The sequence below is a fragment of the Miniopterus schreibersii genome, assembly GCF_964146895.1.
Source record: "Miniopterus schreibersii genome assembly, chromosome: 1".
NCBI lineage: Eukaryota > Metazoa > Chordata > Mammalia > Chiroptera > Miniopteridae > Miniopterus > Miniopterus schreibersii.
Window position 1 is genome coordinate 39,468,486 of NC_138101.1, and position 24,130 is coordinate 39,492,615.

Consider the following 24,130-nt stretch of genomic DNA (forward strand, 5'->3'; position numbering starts at 1 on the left):
ACACTAGAATATACTCTTACCTCCCCTTTGTTTAATAAACTAGTGAGAGAGCAGGACAAAGGATAAATTCTTTTCCTGGGTGGTGATTCCAAAATACTGCTTCAGACCCTGTGCTGGCTTTTGTGACAGACTTTTCAAGAAGGAAAGCGTATCATGGACAACATAGTCTTTGTCCATTTTCTCATTTTGTTGTGCTTTGCCCTCTAAGAGCTGCTCTTTATTTCCTGTGCACTACACTGTGAGATTCACACGCTTTAGTGAGTTTAAGTATGACTGTCGCAGTGGTGTGTAATTACAGCTTCAGAGTTACCCAAGGATGAAGCTAACTGATTTTTTTTTTAATTTTCTGTAGGCTCTCAAATTTTATTTCAGAATAGATGGTGATCTTACAGCTTTAAGATGGAAATTTCTGCATTTTAATATTTTAAACAAAAATAAAATAGAGAAAGAAAGAAATTTCTGTTACATTTGTAATCACATTCTTTCCTGTCCTTCAGCCTCACATGGACTGTTATAAGGGGAGAGAGTACTATACTTTTAATCTAATAAACATCTGTCTTCATTGAATTAAAATCTTCCTTTTGTTCTGAGAAACAAAAACTGGGGGGGGTGGAGAGCACCGGGAAAGGTTTCTAGATCTTTTTGTTGTTGTTAAGAAGAGTCACAAGTTAGCATATTTGTCCTGAGTCTAAAAAATATTCCACAGGTGTTTCAGCTTCGCTGAAGTGACAGAATAAATGTTGAATGAGGTCAACACTGTGGACAGTTAGAATGCAGAGAGCCACCTCTGAGTTTTCAGTGGGGGAAACATCTGCATTACTTTTTTATGGGATATGAACCTTTGCTGCCTTTTATTGGGAACTTTGAAATTATTAATCTCAGCTTTGAAGCATGTTTCATAGGATTGGGACCTGTGCTCAGTGTCATAGTGCCCCTTGGGATGGATAGCCCGGCCCTCCTCACTGTTAACCTCTGCACTAGTGGAAGGAGGTCTGGGGATCTCCCTTTCAGTGACCCTTTTTGAAACCTTGTGTTGAACAGCACTTTCCTTCCTTGGCTTTCATGACATTTTATCTTTCTTTTCCTTTCTTTTTGCCGTTTGCAAAGACTCTTGGGAGGATTTGACAGATTTGGCGGAGCAAATGCGCGATGATACAGAAGGTGCGTGCCACGCCAACCTCTTTCAGCCCTTGTTTTCTTTTCTTTCTTTTTTTTTTAATTTCTTACCATCTTTTGGTTGTTTTTCATAAGGGGGAATGTTAGCTTTAGGTTTTCCTTCCCATGGCAGTAACTGGAGCAGTAAGCATGTGTCCAGATTTTTCGTATAGATGCTTCATGCAGGATCAGGGTTTCCAGAGTCTTGCATTTAAAGTCTTTATTCTCGTGGTTTCAAGGAAAGCGGCATTAATCTGTGTTTATACTGTTCCCTTGGAATAGTTGAATGACATGTTCAAAGGGGACTTTATTTCAAGATTAGATGAAGCTTTTCTATGGCTGTGTTTTTCATTTGTGTGTGGGGAAGATGTGAAATTTTTTATCCTTCATGAAAATATATATATCCGTATTTATGTTACATATATATTTCTGTGCATCCCACAGCAGTCAGAACAAACATATCCCAGCAATCTAAAGTAATTGGACTGTTGCTCTGATGAGAGGACCTCCATGACATGAAGTGCTTTCAGCTTGGTCGTCATTCCTTTCTGGTGGAATTACTTTGAAAAGTCCCACGTATGTTCTAAAGTATGAAGGTTCCCCAAACCAGTAATTGTTTCTTCTGTAATTGGCACCTAATTTCAGGGAACTCAAGGTGATTCACACATTTTTTCCATTGCTTTTCGGGGGGGGGGGCGGGGAGAAACACACACACATGGATCGATTACCTCCCGCACTTGTTCTGACTGGGGGCTGGGGCTCAAGCCTGCAACTGAGGTGCGTGCCCTTGGCCAGAATCAAACCCAGGACCCTTCAGTCCGCAGGCCAATGTTCTTACCACTGAGCCAAACCGGTCAGGGTGTGATTTACACAGTTTAAAATAGAAATAGAAAGAACTGAAGTTTGGCTCCACTTGACTACATCGTTTTACATTCTCTCGCTTTGCCTGAGCAATTAAAGGTTGCCAGCTACAGCGCGCACACCCACCGCTCTGCCCAGACTGGCCTTGTCATGGCCTGTGGGCACCAGGTGCCTCTGCAGCCTTGGGCCCATGCTCCCTTCTCCATTCGCTGGGGTCCTGTGGAAACCGCAGCTTAAGGCGCTTTCCTCGTTCTCTAGTTCTTGTGTGTATCGTCCTAGTTAAGAATAAAATCCTTGAGAGCAGAGATCGTCCTAAACTTCTTGCTATTCAGATCAGACCTGGGGTGGTCACACCAGACACAACTAGTGCAGTTTCCCATCTCTAGCGCCGCCCAGGCGTCTCTGCAGCACTTGACTTTGAATGAGTAAATTGTCCTGAGTTTCATCTCATTTCCCATAGTGAAACTACCTTTTTATTACATCCTTGATTCTGCTTTTAATATAACTAGCTGTGTATAATTCAATGGGGGGAAAAAGTCAGTATTGTTCGTTGACAGTTCACAGACATGATTAAAAAAAAAAAAGCAGGGTATAGATTCATTCCATGAGTTTTTACTGTATGTTAGCTGCTATTATTTTTTACCAGGCACCAGACAGGTTTAAGGTTTCTACTTCTTTAATAGACTAGGTACTAAAGAAAAATGCTACATAAAAGCCAACTAACCCATGGCCTTCTTAAAGAATTCTTTTCTATGACTCAATCCTGATAGAATTCTGTTTTTCCTAATGCAGAGTAGTACTGCAAGAATCCAGCCTCCTATGAGAGTCAGCTGCCTCTCTCACTTTGTTTTTGCTGGAATTTTTGGAAATGCTTGTCATGGGTAGAATCAAAAAGGAAAGTAAGATGAGCTGTAACACTAGATAGAGCACATTAAAAAATCCAGAAGATGTGAATCGTATCAATACTTTGATGACCTTAGTGGATTCCCAGTCAAGTGGTGTATGGTATTGATGACCAAGAACTGTTTACAGAAAAACCTTTCTGGAATGTAGTTTAAAAGAATCAGAATGGGGGAGGGAAGCAGCTTTACTTGTTAACTTCTGAGTCATTTCATCCTTATCGTCTTTTATATCATTTTCTACTTCTGCCTCGTGTCAGTCATGTGAGATGCCAGAATTTTACTCTTACATAACTTTGAGTGTTTTCATGAGTACTTGTAGCAAGAATAAATATGAGTATGGAGAATTAGCCACACGTAACACGCAGGGCTGCTCTGGGTCTGGGAAGGATCCTGGTTTCAACCCTGGGAAAGCTGGCCTGGATCTTTTCAGGAGGCCTTCACTGCTGAGCTGTTTCAAATCTGTTTATCTGTTCTGTGAATGTGTCATAACAGATGGGTTTTTAATAGATAAAGTGTTAACACTGGCTTCCAGACTCCTAAAAAACATGCTTTTTAAAATAACAAACTCTAGGAGGTTGCAGATTGGAACCGTTAGATTTTATTTGTTTGTTTTTTAATTTTGGCAGGATTGAAGGTTTTTCTGGTGGACTGATTTCTCACAGTGATGGCTGGTTTTATATTCAGTGTCTGTAACTCGTGTCTAGTAGAACATGAAGCATCTTCTCAGGGTGATCAGTTACCTTCACTTCTCATCTCAGCATATGCTGTTAATTTGTGTCTGCATGTTTTGAAATTCGCTAGAAAATTATGAAGATTGAATGAAAGAATAAAACGCATAATTTATGTTCTTAGTTTTGCTCTAAATACTGAATTCCTTTCTATATTTATTATAAGCCTCGTAAACAGACTCTGTGAATCTTCAGATTACCACCCATCTCTCTGAGCATTGAAGTGATTGGGACATTACTTGAATTAGGGAAATAATACAGCTGTGTGAAATATTATCTGATCAAGATTAAGCATTGGTTCATTGAACTGTTTTCTTTTGGGTTAAGATTTGATGTCTACCATCTTGAAAAATGGAAGGAACATATCTAAGAGATTTTCTTAACATCTAGCACTGTGTCATATAGTCATTCAGCAAAGGTTTATTTTAAATTAGCTAAAATGATAATATTTATGGAGGTCCATAATATATTTAATAGCTAACAACATTTGTGCTTAGTTTGTCCACCCACGCATTTCTAAATACTTAACATGTGAACTTGTTTAATCTTCAAAACCCTATTATGATTTTAAGATGAGAAAAGTGGGGCCTACAGAGTAAGAAACTTCGGTCATTCTGAACATAGAGTAAGCTTTCCTTTCTATACCTCTCAATTTGTCATTTTAAATCTCTTATTAATGCTCTTAGGTATCGTTGGGAAAATCTCTACATGACAACTGTTTTGTTTCTCATAAAAGTTTTGATCTGTCAAATAACCAGGAAATTCTGAAGATTAACTGTTTTGTTACATACAAATTATCCCCACTTTGCCAAGAACTGGGTGCAATGTAACGTACTTAAAAGTATAACTTACTTTTCCTTCAAATATTTATAAAAAATTTTCAAGCCCTGGCTGATGTTGCTCAGCAGTTAGAGCATCAGCCCACACACCAAAGGGTCTCGGGTTCACTTCCCCGTCAAGGGCACATACGTGGGTTGCACGTTCAATCCCAGACCCCGGTTGGGGTATGTTCATGGGGCAACCAATCGATGTGTCTCCCACTGATGTTTCTCTCCCTCCCTTCCTTCAATGGAAGAAAATATCCTCGGGTTTCAAAATTTCTCTGTATGAACATTAGTCATTGCACTATGAAGAGGTAAAATGGGGTCTTGTTCAGATGATTGTTTTGCAGAACAGTGTGACTCACGGTCACTCCTAGCCTGACTTTGGGTTCGTTTCTGTCGTCACTGTTAACTAAATGAGCCACATGACTGTAAAGTTTACTGAAGATTTTTCATGTGAGAATTAGCAGTCTTGAAGAGAGATGATGAAGACCCACACATTCTTGCACTTTGATTTGAAGACCAAGTAATACAGTTCGTTATTGTAGCTACAGCCGTTTCTACAAGTCTTTTTAGTCCATGGCCCCTGCTGCGTTCCCCACCAAGCTGACTCACACCACCATCCATCCAATCACCAGAACTGGAGACGGGGAAGTTACTCACCTTTCTGTCTCCTCCCTCGCTTCCAGGGGCTCACCAGGCTGCCGAATCCTGGCATTGTGCCTCCGGGTCTTCCCTCTAAGCTAGTTCCCTCTCCTCCACACAGCACCTGCTGTTCTGAGGCTCCATTTCTTACTGGTGCTCCTCAGCTGTTGCAGCGGACCCTTCCTGGCGCCTCAGTTTTGAGTTCCCGTACCCTTCTAATTCATCTCCCCCGAGGCTGCTAGAATGGCTTCTCTTAGCATCAAACCTGTGACATCATACCTCACATTAGAATCTTTACTGGCTTTAAGGTAAAATCCACACTCCTTAAACTAGGCTCTTAGCAGCCTCTCCCTTATCTATTTCTCTTATCTCATCATTACATGCGTCAGAAACCTCTGGCATTTGTTGTTTCACGTCTCTTAGTATGCTGTGTTCCTTCACACGTCTGTGCCTTTACCCAGGCTGTTCCTTCCAGCCTCCTCCCTTCCCAGCTCTTCTGCTGCCCCCCTCCTTGCCTGACTAATTTCTGTCCTTTAAGAGTGAACTCACAAGTCTCATCCTCCATTAGCAAATATATAGCTCCTAGTGATTTCTATATACTAATTTTGTGCTCTGCCACCTCTGTGAATTATTATATTTTTGTAGAAAGTTTTGTTTATTTTGTCTGATTCTCTGGGTGTAAAATCAGATTGTACGAGAGCAGTAGTATTTGATCCACTCTCTTACAGTTTATATGTCTCCAATTTCTTCATCTTTAATCACATTGGTCTGGCACCCTTAGTACAATGTTAATAACCATGTTAATGGATGCTTCTTAATTTCCTTAAAATTCTGTAGAGTGAACACACATAAGTTTAAAAAAAATCCTCATCCTCTGAGAATTTATATCTACATACCTGCCCCTTAAGTCTGAATGAAAAAATAGGGGGCCAGGTCAGGTAGCTTTTTTCTGTGCATATTCCCATAGTGACCTATTCATATTTTTGTTAGTGTTCCTATTGCTGTATGTCTGCAGTGTTTCTCAAAACTTCCACAGAAGTACATCAGTGGCAGAGGAAACTATTGGACTTACAGGCTGCCTGAAATGCTACATTAATATCATATCATGTCTACTGTCTTAGCCTTAAAAATATGTATAAAGCCTGGCCGGGCGTGGCTCAGCGGTTGAGCATCGACCTAGGATCCTAGGCAGTCGGGGTTCGATTCCCGGTCAGGGCACATGCCCAGGTTGCAGGCTGCAGCCGATCAATGACTCTCTCATCATTGATGTTTCTATCTCTCTCTCTCCCTCTCCTTTCCTCTCTCTGAAATCAATAAAGATTTTTTTTTTTAAATGTATAAAATTTACATTTGATTCCATACAGTGGGTATTATATTTGGTCTAATACAAAAACATTTTAATTTACTTGTCCCGGAATAAAATTGATCTTTGTGAAAGATGAAAATGTTTACCCTGAAATTTCAGGTGTTCTCTGTAAGCTTCCCTGTTTTGTTCTCCAGACTTCTGTATTACCCAAGTTTGACAAATAGTAAGTACTTCGAAGTCAGGTACTAGGTCTTTTATCTCTGGATTCCCAGCGTTAAATACAGTATCTAACATCCAGTATATGTTCAGTATTGACCAAAGAAAATGAATGAATGTGTGGCTCATTGGGTTGAGCATCATCCGATGCACTAAGAGGTCGCTGGTTCGGTTCCGGACAGGGCATATGCCTCGGTTGGAGGCTCTATTCCCACTAGGGGCATGCAGGAGGCAGCCGATTGATGTTTCTCTCTCCCTCTCCCTTCCTCTGTCTCTCAAAAATGAGTAAAAACTTTAAAAAAAAAATAAAATGAATGAATTAACAAACAGAAGTTCAGTTTGAGATTAATAGTCTTAAATGTTAGCATTGTGAAAAATTAAATTTTAATGATTTTTTTTTCTCATAGAAAAAGTATGACTAATGATATTGTGAAAGTCATGCATTTAAAAGAATCATTTTCTGGCCAATACAGTATAACAGAACTTTATTTAACTTTTTATAGTTCAAAGTATAAAATATATGGAAAAGATGTCATAAGTAAGCTCAATGACTTTTCACACTCAACAATTTCCCATAGCTAATATCCATATCAAAAAACAGCTTTCCCAGCCTCCTGAAGTCCCTTCATGCTCTCATCTTTTTAACAGCATATATTAGTTCCACAGTCATTTTATACTTTAGTCAAGACAACAAATTCATTGAATCAAGAATTTCTTATTCTGTGACAAATCAAATTAATGATTTAGTATTCATAATTACTAGTAGCCAATACTACAAAATAAAAAAGAAAGAAAGAATTTTTAAGTACTGATTATTTTCAGTAGTTTAATTTAGTACTAAACAGAAAACATAATTAAAATTATTTGTAATGGCCATTACTCTTGTATGCTATGCAACACAAAAATGTTGATAATATGCATCAAATAATCAGTTTAACTTATGCTTTAATTAAATAATGAGCAGTAAATTCTTTTGAACTCTTATGTATAATTGTCAAATTACCCTGATTTTTGTTTGACTTTTCAAAATTTGTTTAGAGCAGTAGTTTCAGTGGGGAGAGAACCTGATTTTGTCTCCCAGGAGACATTCTGCAGTATCTGGAGATCTGAAGACATTTTTGATTGTCATTATTGGAGGGTGTTACTGACATCTAGTGGGTAAAGGCCTGGGTTGCTGATAAACTGGATTCACAGAACAGCACCTCCCCCAAACTGATTGCCAAAAATATCAGTAGTACCGAGGTTGAGAGTAATATTTTCTAAAGAATGGATAGATTGTGTTTGATTCAGTTTAGTTTAGATAGGGTCTATCACCATATTAATGGAGTCCAAGATATTAGGAATTTAATTTCTCTAGGTGCTAGTTCCATCTTTCTGTAGTTTATGTGCCCCAGACTACACCAGATGTGAACATTTCTGCTGTGATTATAAAAAGAATGAGATGAGGCAATGTAGAAGGGCTGACATTATCACTCTTTTCTGGAAAAAGTCCTAAAGTGCAATGTTTTGTACATACTCCAAGTCCAGCTCTCCCCACGTGACTGGTTCTTAACTAGGTTGGAATCAGGTTATGTGCTTTGAGTAGCAGCATTGTTTAAGTTTGTTATTAGCTCCCTGACTTATGGTCTACAGGCTTGAGGCAGAGGGAATGGTTCCCTGTGGGCAGCCAGTTATCCAACTGCAACCACATTTTCTTGCCACCTCTGGGAGGTGTTAAATGGAGACTCCAGTAGCTGTCCACAACCATTCATGTGTACCCACACACACCCCTGCCCTGCTTCTTTCTCCCATTGATTATGGGAGGTCAGAAACTACCATAAATGCTGGTAACAAAGTTGGAAATTAATATCTTACGAATTTGTTCTTCACGGCTGTTTTTCAGGGCATAGCTTCTTTTTTTAAAAAAAAAAAAATACTTTTGTGTCCCTTATGAACTTATTCTAGTCTTGACAACTTGACCTACCCTGAACAGAGAGAGCCACATTTCAGGCATGGCCCTAAAATATTTGTTGGTGTGCAAGAAAAAATTAATGGCAATATAAACCAATTCTGACATTCATAATAAAGTACTCTCTGTAAGTATTACCATAGAGAACACTAGAGTAAACCACGATTTGTATAATTGAAACTGTAAACCTACAGTAAGTCCTTAAACTTAATGGAGAAGATTAGCTTAGAATTCAGCTCTTTGATTCTGCTCATTTAACTGTGAAAGCAGATATACATGAAAACACTGTGAAGAAAATTGCTTGGGACAGTTAAATAAAATAATCCCTGTTTTATGTTGTGGCTTGTTTGTATTATGGGAACATAGGTTTATCAATATTTTTTGTCTTCCTAAGAAGAGTTAAAATGTTTCACAGATCTTTACGCCTTTTTCAGTTTTTATAGAAATTTGTCATATTTGATGTTTGGGAAGATGTGTCGTAGTGGAAAGGGTGTTCACTTTCTTGTCAGATCCAGGTCTGAATTCTGCCACCTATGAACTTTGGTCTTGGACCACTTAAGTTAAGGACCTGCTTTACCACCTGAAAAGAAGGGATACTACTTAAACGATAGAGTCACAAGAATTAAATAAGATAATCATGTAAAAGAACGGTCAGCAGGAGAGGATAAGCATTGTTTGGAGCCACTGATTCGGTTGTGAGCGGAGTGTAGTGGTTGTGAATGAGCACCGGGTTTGGAGTTGGAGAAACAGGGCCTAACCTCTGGCTCTAGCATCTGTCACTAGCTGTGTGCTGGGGCCAGCCACTTGACTCCCTAAGCCTGATTTTCCTTCCTTGCAAATTGGTGCTGCTGGTACCTGTCTCATAGAATGTTGTGAGGAAGGATTGAGATCATAACTGCAAGAAGCAGCCCACAGTACTTGATACAGGATACACACCAGTAAATCAAGGCACTGAGCGTTTAGATGGATAAAATATGGTACCTAGCCCTTTCCTCAGATAGTGTGTCTGGTTGATGGGAGCCACACACTCTGTGCTGTCTTAAAAAATTCGCAAATTGATTAAGTTTTAGCACTGCATTATACTAATGTTAATTATTTTTAATTTATTTAATAGTGCTTAATTTAAATAATGATAATTAGTATAAATGTTAATACTAATAATGTAAATAGTACATTTGTAACAAACTAAGTGCCTTATCTTTTCTTCTCATCGGTTTTATTTTTCAAGCACTTCACAAATTGTGTAGAGAATATGGGCGGTGGGGTGGAAGCAGACCAGGTGAAGGTTGTGGAATAGTGTGTTACCATGGGCACCCAGGCTGGGGTGGTGGCAGGTGCAGTGGCGAAAATATTAAAAGACTGTACTCAAAGCTCAAAATTTGATCAAATAATTTTTACTGTTTCATCAAGGATATTCGTAAGGGAAACTGACTTTTTTTCTTTTTTGTTGTTGTTGTTTTGTTAACAACAAGTACATGGCAAAGGAGACTACAACAACTAATAGTATAATTTGGTGCCCTGGCCTTGATTCTTGCCAAGACAACAGCAGTTTACCCACCATTTCTTTTGCACCATCAATTTAAGGTCAAGACAGTGAAATTATATTGAATTTTAAAATGCACTATATCCAGTAACCAGGCATCATCTTCTCCTTTGGCTGCAGACCCTAATTATCTCATGGCTAACGAACGCATGAACCTGATGAACATGGCCAAGCTGAGTATCAAGGGCTTGATCGAATCTGCTCTGAACCTGGGGAGAACCCTGGACTCTGACTACGCACCTCTCCAGCAGTTCTTCGTGGTGATGGAGCACTGCCTGAAGCATGGCTTGAAAGGTAGGCATGGCCTCAGAGTGCAAATGTGCGTTCCACTGTCTCCTTACAGTACCTGCTAAAGAAGAAAAAACATTCTTTATGGAGCCAAAGAGTAAGAGGCCTGAATTAATATCAGTCCATTGAAATGCACTCTATATGAGTGCAGGGATATGGTTGACTTGACTTATAGGGCTTAGAAAACAGATCATTAAATGCTAGAGCTGGAAGGACCATTACAGGTGTCTGGTCCAGTCTGGCAGTTGTGTTTGACAAGTTGCAGATAGGCCTGGAACGGGCTGTGACCTTCCCACAGCCACACAGCGAGTGGGCAGAGCACGCAGTAGCGCTCAGATCTGACTCTGCTCCCATGCTCTTCCCACTTAACCATAAGCTCTTGAATGCAGGGCCTGGTCTTGTTCACCTTTGCTGCTTTTCCTTCTTCCTTCCCAGTATTTGATAGCCTGTTTCTGGATTATATATTCTTTCCTACTGGACTGTTTTCTTCACTGTGCCTCACAGCTTTAAGTACTATATTGTTAAAATGTTTTGTTACAGAGCTAGTCCATAAGTTCTTGCTGAAAGAGGAAGGACTGAGTCTTGGAAAGTAAGGAATTTTTTTATTTTCATAAAATGTTACAGATTCTGACAGCATGAATAATTTTAGAAATAACTAGTAATCTAGGATTGGTTCCCAGAAGAGAGCATTTAATAGATGGGAGAAGGGTATATGTGCGTGTGTATGTTGAGGGATGTTTATGTTGTAAAGAATATTAAAATACTGCTTTGTTTTTATCTCCTTAGCTAAGAAAACTTTTCTTGGACAAAATAAGTCCTTCTGGGGGCCTCTAGAACTGGTAGAAAAGCTTGTTCCAGAAGCTGCAGAGATAACAGCAAGTGTTAAAGACCTCCCAGGACTTAAGTAAGTTTAAGGTTGAATTCTGTTTGTCAGGGAAAACATTCCTACTAACTATCCCCTTGAAGAGTGAGACCCAGTGATGATCATAATAATTTATTTCATAACAATCCAAAATGCATACTGTTCTTATGAAAATGCACTGTTGAAATGTAGACTATTAAGAGAAGTATGCCTGTGAGGGGTAATTATTATTATTAATTTGAGAGAGGTTGTCTTCATGTTAAAATACCAAACATTTTCTTGTTTTTTTTAAAGCACTTTGGGAATCAGTGAATTTTAAGAAATTAGATCAAGGGAGGTGGCATACTGGACTTGACTTAAGAAAAAGAATGTGTTTGATAGAGTTTGAAAACCAAGGTTAAAACAGTTGTCAAGTGAACCTCAGGAACTGACACCCAGAACCTGCCTTAGAACTTGAAAAAGAGTACTAATTACCTTCCCAAATTAGATTGGTTTAATTTTGATCAGATAGAGGTCTAAGTGGCCCTTGTCTACATTATTATTATTTGGGTACTGATATGACCCACACTAAACTTATGAGGATTTACTAACATTAATCTGATGGAACATTTTCAGTTGAGCCTCCCAGAGGCCTTGCCTTGAATTGTGGTCTCATTCAGTAATCAGTTCTTCACCGGAGCATTTGTCCCAGACATACCCACTGGCCCACACAGAATCCCTCACATGGGACATGGTAGCAGAGGCTGTGGGGAGCACCTCAGTGTTGTCGTTCTGCCAGAGGACCAATAGCGAGAGTAAGTGAGTCTGTCCCACTGTGACCCCTATTTCTGCTGCTTTTAGTTTGGTTTCTGTGTTTTTGTAGGACACCAGTAGGCAGAGGGAGAGCCTGGCTTCGATTGGCATTAATGCAAAAGAAACTGTCAGAATATATGAAAGCTTTGATCAATAAAAAGGAACTTCTCAGGTATGAACATCTTCCTGTTGAACTTTGCTTTTTTCTTGCTACATTCTCTATCATATGAAGTCAGATTATATAAATTTATCATCTTTGTTGATCAGAAACAGTTGATTAATAACAGCTTCACATATTTCAACTAATGCCTTCTTGCACACCTCACACACATAGTCAGGAATAGGTGTTTTCATGACGTGTGCTGTCACTGAAGCATATATATGGCTTTGCAGGGCAGTCCAAAACCTGACACCTCCAGAAAATAGGAAAGGCTTTGACACCTGAGCATCCACCCAGGTTCGATAAGACAGGAAGTTGACATGTGTAACAATACCATTCTGATCTCTTTTCTTTCAGCTGGACTGTTTATTATCTAGAGTCTATTCATGTACCTCCCTTCTAAATAAAGTATCCAAGCCATCTCTTTGGGGTGTTTTGTACATTTTTGCTGTTACCACAGATGACCATATTCAACCGCGAGGCAAGCGCTTTCCTCGTCTCGTTTTCACATTGGTTGCTGAGGTTTATTACAAGGTAGCATTCCATGGATCTCTCTTACAGCGAATTCTATGAACCAAATGCCCTCATGATGGAAGAAGAAGGAGCCATAATTGCTGGTCTCTTGGTGGGTCTGAACGTCATTGATGCCAATTTCTGTATGAAAGGGGAAGACTTGGACTCTCAGGTATGAGAAGGATACTCATTTACCAAGCGTGTCGCTCTGAGTGCTGTTCTCTCAGAATTTCAATTGATCAGATTATAGCAACCAAATTAGGGGAAATTCTTTAAGTCATAACTAGGATTTCCTTCCATTTTGATGTGAATGTAAAAAATTAGTTTACCTTTCAACTTGGCTTATTGATGTGTTCTGAATGTTTTTCCATTTCTTATCTTGACAATGATCCCTGTTAAAAATATTTTGCACAGGCTAAAATATACATATACGGGCTAACGTATATACACAGGCTAAATACTAAAAGTCAGTATAGCCTGGTAGTTAAGAGTGAAGGCTCTGGAGCCAAGCTGTTTAGGGGGAGGTTCCAGCTTCTTCCTTTTCTAGCTGAGTATGTCTCGTAGTTACTTAATTTCTTGATGCTTCAGATTCCTTATCTGTAATATGGGAATAAGAAGTACTGTCTCTGTCTATCTCATAGTGATTCTGTGAGGAATAAAGGAGTCAGTACGTGTAATATACTTACAGCAGGGCCCGGCACATAGACATTGTCCAATGAATAAACCTGCTGCCTTCACTCTGACAGTTTCTCACCCCTTTTGTATGAAACACTGCGGTGAATTTCTGTTATGTTTTACTCTGAGAAAACTAAAAAGGAAGTATGATATGTTGATGTGGATTTTAAAAAAGAAATAAGCTGAATGGTAAAACAGCAATCTTAAAAATTCTAAATGATAAAACAGCAATCTTGAAAAATGAAAATGTGGAAGAATAGATACCAAAACGTCACAGTGCTGATCTTCAGGTGATTGAGATTATGGGTGTTTTGCATTACTTCCTCTTGTTTACCTGTATTTTCTAAAACTTCTCTAAGGGTATGCACATTATTATTGTAATTACAATTTTAAAAGGTATTTCTAAAAGTGAACATAGAGGTTCAGGAGCAGAATACCTGAAATAAGCAAAAGAGAGAGAAACTGTAAACCTTATATTAAGTGTTCTGTAGACCTTCTTAATCTGATCTGGTCTTCTAGCCCTACTGACTAAATCTTGATTCTTTACTTACAGCCCTTGTCAATTCTTGATTATAATAAAAGTAAAACTTTAAAATTTTCACTTAAAAATGTTTAGTAATTGTCATGACTACATAACTGTTTTGAGTGTCTGGAAGGAGACATGTTATACCTTGGAAAAATAATCTAATTTTATATTAAATTCTGAAAATTCTCTCTGTAGGTTGGAGTTATAGACTTTTCCATGTATCTCAAGGATGGGAACAGCAGTAAAGGTAGTGAAGGGTATGTACAAAGAAAATTAGGTTTCTTTCGTAGTTAATGTTCTTTGATAGCATTTAAAGTTTACAACAATACCACTTTTTAACAGACTTACTGAAAGACTTTCTAATGGTTTAGCTTTATAGCATCTTGCCAAAACTGTCTGTTTTGTCTGCTAAACCCTAAAAGGGGTTTTAGTTAAAATGGTTTTCCTGCTATGTGGTTCAAGGGAAAATAGAATTAAAATTTTTATAAGAGCAACCCAATGCTTCATCTCTTCAAATAGTGTTTGAAAACACGGTCTGTCTTGACCAGAAGGATTGCATTTTCAGTTTGCTTAAAATTTACAGTATTAAATATGCATTGTGTGGCTATGTAAAATGTTAATATTAAGGGGTAGTAAATGGAACTGCACTACTTTTACAACTCTTGTAAATCTATAATTATTTCAAAATAAAAGTTTTTAAAAATGTTCATATACTTAGAAATTGGAGAGCAAAAGTACACCTTATGCCCTTTGTAAATTTAGCGGTTGAAAGCATAAGTAGTCTGAAGTTTTCTACCTTGGACATTGAGCTAAGATTATACGCTTTTCTTTAAGTAGTTGTAGAGGTATGTGGCCTTGAATTTGTCTTCGATTGAAAAGTCTGGCTGTTTAATTTTTGCCTATTATAGATTAGTTCGTTCCAGAAGTGAACCTCCCTTTGTCACACTTTATTTTTTCATGTGATAATAAACACTTGATCTTTATGAAAGTCTTTTATACCATTCATTCTGAAACCCAAATGACATTTAAAGGCAAATGCATATCCTTTGAGAACAACTATTATTACACCAGAGAAGGCTTACTTCATTTCCTACAACAAATGGAAAATTGTTATAAAACTAGTGAAGCTAAAAAAAATCTCAGTTGGGAGAAGAAAGTGTTTGTTCTTAAAATACCTCTGATAGATTGTAACATATCTACAGCCTAAATTGTTGATGTGTGTAAGCTATAACAAGGGCTTTATTAATAGGGATTTCATGCATCTTTTTTTTTTTTAACCTTCAAGTCTTTCTTGTTGATGTCAAGGGGGTTATACATCAAGTCTGTCTTCTGGTTCAGTGTATCTATGCCACAATTTTCTTTCTATGTTTTATGAAAAGATTGGGGGAAGGGGAATTTTGATGTTTCTGATATAATTTATTTTATTTCTCCTTTCTCTCTCCTCTTCCCCCCTCCCTTCCCCTCCGCCCCCTCGCAGAGATGGCCAGATCACTGCAATTCTGGACCAGAAGAACTATGTAGAGGAACTCAACAGACATCTGAAGTAAAGAATGAATAAGCATTATTACATACCGGGGGTTTTATTGCAGGGGAAGGGAGGGAAAAACTGATGAGTGGTGAGGGTAAATCGAGACAGTACTCAACACATGTATATAGAATTCCCACTTGCCAGCCACTTAGCTGGACACTGGAAAAATGGCATTTAAAAGTTTGGTGGCCTTTAGTGAAAGACAGTAATAAGATTAGTATGTAATTATACCTCTAGTGATTAAATAAGTACATTGTTAAGATTGTTAAATATGTGACATACTGTAAGTCCTCATTTAACTTCATTGATAGGTTCCAAGACTTTAAGCAAAAGGATGTATAATGAAACCAATTTTACCGTAGGCTAATTGATACAAACAGGAGTTAAGTTCCTGTGGTATCTCATGAAATATAAGTATGACACTATTTATTTACTCTTTTCATGCCTCAGTTTCTTTATCTGTAATTGGGGGTATCTGACACACAGGATTGTTGAAAGGAGTAAATGAAATAATGCAAGTAAGTCTTAAAGCTTACTGTCTAGTGCATTTGCTCTTTTACTTTATTTAGCCTATCCTTATTAAATACAAACTTTAGTGCCAGTAGTGGAGCTGCTAAGACACACATCCCCCTGTAAGCTGTCGTAGAGCTTGCAAGTCTGTCAGAAATTGTGGACATTACAATGAATGATAAGTTTGGTGGGAGGTTAAAAGGAAAGTACAGGGTATGGTTCTGTTTCTCCAAAGAAACCACTGTTTCTCTTCTCTTGATAGTGCTACTGTAAACAACCTTCAGGCAAAAGTGGATGCATTAGAAAAATCCAACACTAAACTGACAGAGGAAGTAAGTGTTTTGGAAATCCTTGAGTTACAGAATTTAGTAATGTGCGTTAGTGGGAGGTAATTTCTCTGGAGCCTTGGAAATAAAGGACTTGACTTTTCAGGTAATGTCTCCCATAGGACATAACCCCTTGTTCTGACTAAGAATGGTCAGCTGGCTTATCTCAGGGGTCTCAGTTGTCCAGTAGGACTATGCAGGCCTAGAACCTAGGCTGATCTGGTATCTTGGTTTCTTTTGTTTTGTCTGGGCTAGCTTAGAGTTAATGTTTAGCATGTAGCAAGGTATTCGTCATGTATTCATTCAACAGACATTTTAGGTACTACCTGTGTGCTAGAGCTAGACAAAGATTTGCATGAGGCGGGCATTGATTTATGTGTGCCAGGTTGGCAAGCTCCCCACCTTCACATGCCTGATCTTCTCCTTGAGGTGGTGGGTAGATAACATAAAGAAGACTGGTCAGAAGACAAGCAATCCCTGCTTCCATGATGTGCCATATGTCATGTGCTGCTGAGCAAGTCAGTCACTTGACTTCCAAGGCCCAGTTCCCTGGCAGATGTGAGGGTGTTTGCACTTCCTCTTTCAGCCTCGCAATTACTCTAAAGATCAGATGAGAATACATATGTGAAAACTCTCAGAAAAGTCCCTAAAATAAGAAAAGTCACTTCATGTTTCGCTTCTGATTAATATATTTTTTCCTAACCTACCAAAGCCTAAGCTACATATGTTTTTTTTATCAGTGGCATTAGATGTTTCTATTAAAAACCTTAAATTAAGATTTCCAGGTGGCAAAGACTTTATCTTATCTATTTCTAACTGTTCTGTTACATACAGTGAGATAAATTTGGTTTAAATAAAACCAAGTTAAAATAGTAGCTAGGAAATGCTGTTTAATCATTTTTTTCTTACAACAAACGTTTTCATTGTTACAACTTTAAAACACCTTCCTTATTCGGGATGCAGTGTGCAGATGATGTTTTGTTGAGTTGTACACTTGAAACCTACATGGTTTTGTGAACCAATGTCACCCCAATAAATTTTAAAAAAAAACAAAAAAACACCTTCCTTATTACTCAGTTCTGTGGGCTTCATTTTTTAGTATAAGTTCTTAAATTATATTAAAACTAATTTATGGATATGACCCTTAGAATTTGATCCCACAAGGCTTTCAAAATATGCTGCACAGAAATTTTTGCTGTGATTCTACTGCTATTATATTGAGGCAATGTGGCACAGCAATTAAGTGTGTTCTCTAGAGCTAGATTACTTGGGTTCATGTCCTAACTCTGGCTTTCTAATCCTGGGCCAGTTACTTAAGCCTCTGTTCCTTGGTTTGTTTATCTGTAAAATGGGATGATAAGAACAATAAGACTTTGGTGCGAATTAAATGACTTAAGGGCCTAGACCAGTGCCTGACACATCACAAGCACTCAGTATAAATATACTTGTTAATTTTATTCCCTCAGTCACAAGATTGTCTTCCTGACATAGGTTTACTTTACTAAAAAATACTAATTTCTTCATTCATTGACTTATTTTACCAATAAGATTTATTTTCTTGAAACTTTGAGCTTTTAGAGATAGGTAAGCATTGTGTGTAGGCTTAATAAAGAGCAGAGAAGGCTAAAGAGTCCTGCCTTTCCTCATTTCCATCTATTTTGGATTTAAGAGGACGAGTGTTAAAAATTTAAAAACAGACCTCTTTTCCCACCCTGAGTCCTGAACCAGCATAACAAAATGAGAAGAATTAAGCAGACAAAGGTATATAAATATGCACTCAGTTGTTGCACAGCTGACTTAGAAAGCCCATTTAGTTCCACAGTCATTTCCTAAGACTTTCTCTGATACTGGCACCTTGGAAGAAGCTGCCTGAGGGTGCACTTGGATCTAGACCAGAACTATTTCTTTACACTCCATCAGGTCCATGGAGCAGACGGAGAAGTGGACTTAGAGACTTGCCTCTAGAAAGCACACCTGAGCCCTCACTTCTCTGTCCACACACATTAGAGCAGGAACCAAGTAGAACCTGCACCCACTGCTAGTAAAGAGATAAAAAGGGAGCCTGGCTGAGCAGCGTCTAGTTAGTTCCGATTCCAGCCTCATTCACATTCTCTGGGAAGGATGAAGGCCAGTAGGTACAGAAAAGGAAAAAGTGTTTCCACTTCTCCCTCCTGCAGAACAGGGTATCAGCGTTTCCCCTCAGCAGTATTCTGCTGATAACGTTACCTTATCCTTTTAGGTGCTGAAATGAAAACTCTTCTTCAGTGCTTAATGGCACCTTTCAGAGTGAGAACCTTGGAATTCACTTCTTTACTTTTAAAAATCATCTGTAAAAAGTCTTATGGAGGGTTCAGAGGGTGGGTCCCAAGGCATAAGATGACCTCTTAAACGTTTTAGAAATAGGTATTGTAACTAAATATAAGTTACCCATGAGGACACCCTTAAGGTAAACGATCTTAAGTTAACATTTTGCCACTGGAAAAAAGTTTACACAAAGAGCAGCAAAAGGAGATATTTTAAGAGTCTCATTCTCTACCCACTGAGCTAGCCAGGCACTTCAAAAGGAGATATTTTAAATTTGTATCTAAGCTACTTTCAAAATATTTCTCCTAAATTCCCTGTAAGGACATTTTTATGGGGTTATAAATAGCTTTCTTTCCTTCTAAGAATATCTATGCCTGAAAATCATGTCCTAGCAGGTCATGAATTACCCTATCCTGTGTTAATAAAAGATTATTTTTCTAATTTTATCAACAGCTTGCAGTTGCAAACAACAGGATTATTACCTTGCAAGAAGAAATGGAACGAGTTAAAGAGGAAAGCTCCTACATATTGGAATCCAATCGAAAGGTTAATCTTACTGGATTTATAAAATATTCCTAGAGAGAGTGTCAGTGTGTTAGTGGGGGAGCCTCTAGAGGACTGTGTGGAAGCAGCAGGTATTCGCATATATCAACCAAACTGTTTTCACTGAGACTTCATGCAAAATCGGGTGAACACTGAAGGTCATGAGGGGTGGTGCCCCTTCTACAGATGCTCCTTGGCTTCACCACCATCTACATCTGTGTAGAGACTTTAAGAAACCTTCTAATTCAGTTCCTTCTGCTGTATTTAAGTGTTATATTTGTTATATTAAATGTTCCATTATTTTAGACCATTTTACTGCTTTGTAAGAAGTGTTTCTCTGCTACCACCTAGACAGATATTTTGCAAACCTTTTTATATATTGTACAGTTCTAAGCCTTCTTAAGCAGAGGATATAATGTAACACATTTAGCTCTTTGATGACTGAAAATTATAACTATCAACATTGGCAACTCTGTGCTAAACTATAGTGGTTGCTGCTTTAGGGAGCTGTGGAAGTTAATAGAGATTCTAACACCTGTACTTAAATATTCCCAGGTGGCTGTGGGTGTTATTTTCTGCCTTTTATGATTTTGTTGGCATCTCTTCTTACTGCTATTGGTATTGCTATCTCTAGAAAGGTCTTCCTGATCCCTTTTATCCTCGTGCCTCTAACCTACTGTGACTTGGGAATCCAAACATCCAGTTATTTAAATGGCCCCTAAAGAGTTAACTAGGTTCTGAGTGGGAACCGAAGTAGTTTTCTGTGAGTAACTTTTAACTTTAATGCATGGACTTTGTGAAGACAACTGACTGTTCAGAATAATTTTCTGATGACCTGATTATTTTTAGCTCTGATCTCTCTGGATGATTGGAGACATGAGGTATCTCTCGAGAAGGAATATATTACCTTTTGAATTTTTGGCCCCAATTCATGGTTGACAGTGAATGCTATTTAGAGGCTGGTTTTTAAGACTTCTACTGCTTGGTTTGGTAAACTATCTAAAGACTTTAAACAAAATGGCCAGAAATCCCCAGTCCAGCTTAAGAATTTTACTTTACTAAACCTCTTCAGTTTCTCTGTTGTCTTTGTTCATTGTTATACCTGCTTAGATACGATCGTTTTTCCGTAATAAATAGGAGTGCTGGTGTTAGCTAACTGTATAGATTCTTTAAATCCTTAAAAATACCCTGTTTTGTTTATCTTTTCAAGGCTTCTAAGCAAGACAGAACTTCGGAAGGGCAGGCACTAAGCGAAGCAAGAAAGCACTTAAAGGAGGAGACACAGTTGCGACTGGTAAACTCTGCTTATGCTCTGATAGTTTAGTCACATGTCAGAAAGTAGCAGCCTGCTTGGGCTTTTACCTCACAGACAAGATTGAGTATTCTCAACAGCCACAGGATTTTGCCCATCTTTATTTTTTTACTTTTATAGTTTGCATTGCAAAAACATTAGAAATATAGAACCTACTTTTTAAACTATGCACTCTCACCTCCCCACCTCATCCTCACTCCTGCGAAGGTTCTGATGTGTCTCCTTGGAGGGGGCAGCTCCTCTGCTCGTTCCCGAAAGTCATTAATGTAGAATCGTACTCTCACTTTTAGCTGTTATTTCTGCATTTATTCTTGTTCTTATACGTAAATGGAAAAATGTGTCATTAGTGTTATAGTCTTCAAATATTTTTAAAATGAAAAAATATATATATAACAATGTATAATAAGGAATATTCTCAAACTATTTTACCCAAGTATTAGTATATTAATACACTCATGGTATTAGTATATTAACTTTCCCTGCAGTTTAGATAGTATGACAAACAAAAGGATCCCCCCAGTAGCGTCTCTAACAATACAGAAAAGACTAAAACTAAGGGGTGACCGTATTATATACACTAATAGTATATAGAACAGAATTTCAAGTTTTCTGAGAAAACAACATTGTTTTGACATCCTTGATATAGTTGTCATTTTCCTTCTATGTGTTTATGAATCATCTCAGAATACTTTCCATAAGGAAACTCCTGCCAATAATAGGTCAGCTTTATAAGAAGCAGTCTGATCCTTTTCCTGTCCTGCTAGCCGTGCAGAGGAGTGCCTCAGTTAAGCGGCATGTGACAGAAACTTTACACAAAATTTACCACATCCTTGAACCACAATAAGATCAATGTTAAAAAAGGAAAGAAACCAAGCAAGTAGGCAAGGTCCTAGGTGTGCCCTGCGTTAGCCTGAATGCAGAAGAACCTCAGGTGTTTGCAGCTTCGATCATCCAGATAATGTTGCAGTAGTAATGGTTGGAACAAAAAGGGGGTCATGTTAAGTGAATATAAAAATTCAGCTAGTGGTATTGACTATTCACAGTAATTGAAATGTTACCCTGGGGACACAAAGTATCTTTGGGGTTTCTTGGGCTCTTGAGATGTCAACAACATCCAAATTGAAGAGGACTGCAACTGCTTCATTTTGTGCTGGCTACTGTAACAGTTTATATATATTTGTATATGACATCCATTATCTGTCTTAATATCTGATGAAGTGCCTCAGGTATGTGTGTGTTTTAGGCATATTAAATAGCACTACCTTTGGCCTATGGAGCTCTTCAGATTTGTGAATTATTGAGAAAATGTTATTGTAATTATCCTAATTATTCTTGTTAATGTCTCTGCATTGAATGAGAGCTTATAGCTGTTTTGTCAGAATACTCAGACCTGAAAGTTTGGTGTACCTTTTCCTGTGGAATTTTTTGGTTTTCGCTTAGATGAGGAGAGAGAGTAAGCACTTCATTTACCTTTGGGGCAGGATGTGGAAAAGGAACTGGAGATCCAGATCAGCATGAGACAGGAGATGGAGTTGGCCATGAAGATGCTGGAGAAGGATGTCTGTGAGAAGCAGGACGCCCTGGTGTGTCTGCGGCAGCAGCTGGATGACCTCAGGGCCCTCAAGCATGAACTTGCCTTTAAGCTGCAGGTGGGGGACACAGGAGGAATAGGCTCACTGCTCTCCAAAATCCCAGTGCTTCCCCCTGCCCCTCTTATTTAGAATCACACTTTACATGCAGGAAGAAAGAGTCGCATCTCGTGTTGAGGCTGCCGGTAAACCACTTTAGGAATCTGGCCCCCGCCATGGCCCTTTTTCAGATTGTAAGATAATTTCTACTCTGCAGTCTAACCTGCCAGCCGAGTTATATATTCCATTAGCTTTTATCCTAGAATATGCTAAATTGATGTACCTTCTGGTGTTGACTTTTGTGACAAAGCTGCATATAACAATATTAATTTTAAACGTTGCTTTTTGTTTTTCCTACACTTGGGAATTAACTGATTCCCAAATACATGAGCGTTTCTATTTCTCTATTTCCCACTTACCGTTAGGTTCAAAAGGCATGTGTGGTTTATTTCAGGATTTTATGTTACATATACATCCTTCATAATTCTTTTCCATAACAGAGTTCAGACTTAGGAGTAAAACAGAAAAGTGAACTAAACAGTCGCTTGGAAGAGAAGACCAATCAGATGGCTGCCACCATTAAACAGCTTGAACAAAGGTAAAGTGCTGTTTCTTTAGTTACACTTTGAGCCTGCAGTGCGGGGAGGGAAGGGAACGTCCTGTGCACTGGCAAACAGAGAGCATGTGAAATTCTCCCAGCTTAGTGTCAGGCTTGCTGCAGAGAGAAAGCCAGTAAAAATTTGTGTTTTCTAAGATGGCGCTGAAAACTTTTTTAAGAAATGTCAGCCGTTCGGGACGTCTTTGAACAGCAGAACTGTACCCTCCCACTTAATCCCATTTCAGTGTCTCGAATTAGGAGAGGGACCCTTAGCAAGGATGAAAGGACTTTCAGTTTGTTTGTGATTGTTATTTTTTTGTTCCTCACTAAAGTCTTTGAGTACTTTGGTGCAAGTCGATGTAGGGGCACTGAGCCCTCTAATGACTGAACCCCTTTCTCTCTTCCCCCTTGGACGGCTCTCTAGCTTCCACTGTCACCCCACCACCACCAGACTCTTACCTTTGTCTGTGCGCAGCCCTGTCCTCCAGCTGAGGCTAGTCCTGCCTTCTCACCCTCCAACCAGCTGCTTCCTACCAGCACCCTCCACTCGCAGGGCACGACCTCTCCCTGTGCCACTGTCCTGTTTTCTCTTTTGGTCTGAAAACATCATTTTCTTCCTGATTCCAGGAGAAGTTGCTGAGACTTCAAGCTCAAATGAGCCACGGCAGCCACCACAGTCACTCAGCATCACCACCTTTACACCCATTGATCACCCTTTTTGCACTTGAGCAAAACTGAACTGCCTACTGGTTCCTGGACAACATACTTCCCATTTTTCCCATCCATCTCTTTCCTAATCGTTCCACCGATTAGAAATGCCCTTCCTCTCCCCACTTCTTCGCTTCAGATACATTTTTTACATTCAGGCTCAAATGCTACCTGCCCAATGCTCCCCCTGATACTTCTTTCCAGCTAAAAATAATCTGCCAAGTCCACCCTTGTTGGGATTCCCAGGGCTTCATATCCATACCTACCCGTACTGCTGCTTATAGCTCTTCTCATTTCTGCCTCACCTCGTACCCTTTATATATGTATTGTATCTTCTGATGAGAGTGCTCCCTCATTGGATCTGTCACAGTGCCTTAATTTACAAGGTAGATCCATGAATGGATGCAGATGCATGGATGGATGCGGATGCATGGATGGATGGGTGAATGGATGACACCTTTTATTCAGATGATTCTTGACCAGGGAGGGTCCCAAATGGCCCTGAATATTAATGTTAACTCGAAAGTTATTTGCAAGTTAATAAATAAGCTTGAAATCTCTGCTTTGGCTGATTTTAAATAAAAGGTATCAGTCTATCCAGGAAGTTATCTAAGTGCTTGCTCATAAGCAATTATATGTTTAGGATTCAACAAATCAATTTTAGTGTTTGCGAATTATGTATCTGAAATGTATAAAATTATTTTTCAGTGGTTGTTTTACTTGACATTTAAA

General features: G+C 38.7%; 1 protein-coding gene across 10 annotated transcripts in view; it reads left to right on the forward strand.

The window, feature by feature from the left end:
- Positions 1-24,130, forward strand: part of RUFY3 (RUN and FYVE domain containing 3) — a 65,578-nt gene that overhangs the window by 29,467 nt on the left and 11,981 nt on the right. For 5 of the 10 annotated variants that reach the window (XR_013998436.1, XM_081132134.1, XM_081132133.1 and 2 more), the window contains exons 2-13: positions 1,108-1,161; positions 10,246-10,419; positions 11,200-11,317; positions 12,138-12,239; positions 12,789-12,912; positions 14,137-14,198; positions 15,419-15,484; positions 16,242-16,311; positions 19,063-19,155; positions 20,363-20,446; positions 21,946-22,113; positions 22,593-22,690. Coding sequence is in view for 9 of the 10 variants with exons in the window: in XM_081132134.1 (XP_080988260.1) it covers positions 1,108-1,161; positions 10,246-10,419; positions 11,200-11,317; positions 12,138-12,239; positions 12,789-12,912; positions 14,137-14,198; positions 15,419-15,484; positions 16,242-16,311; positions 19,063-19,155; positions 20,363-20,446; positions 21,946-22,113; positions 22,593-22,690 (1,213 nt within the window). In the remaining variant the exon portion in view is untranslated. The remainder of the gene's footprint in view (positions 1-1,107; positions 1,162-10,245; positions 10,420-11,199; positions 11,318-12,137; positions 12,240-12,788; positions 12,913-14,136; positions 14,199-15,418; positions 15,485-16,241; positions 16,312-19,062; positions 19,156-20,362; positions 20,447-21,945; positions 22,114-22,592; positions 22,691-24,130) is intronic. The other 5 variants (XM_081132128.1, XM_081132135.1, XM_081132132.1 and 2 more) reach the window with 1 other exon arrangement.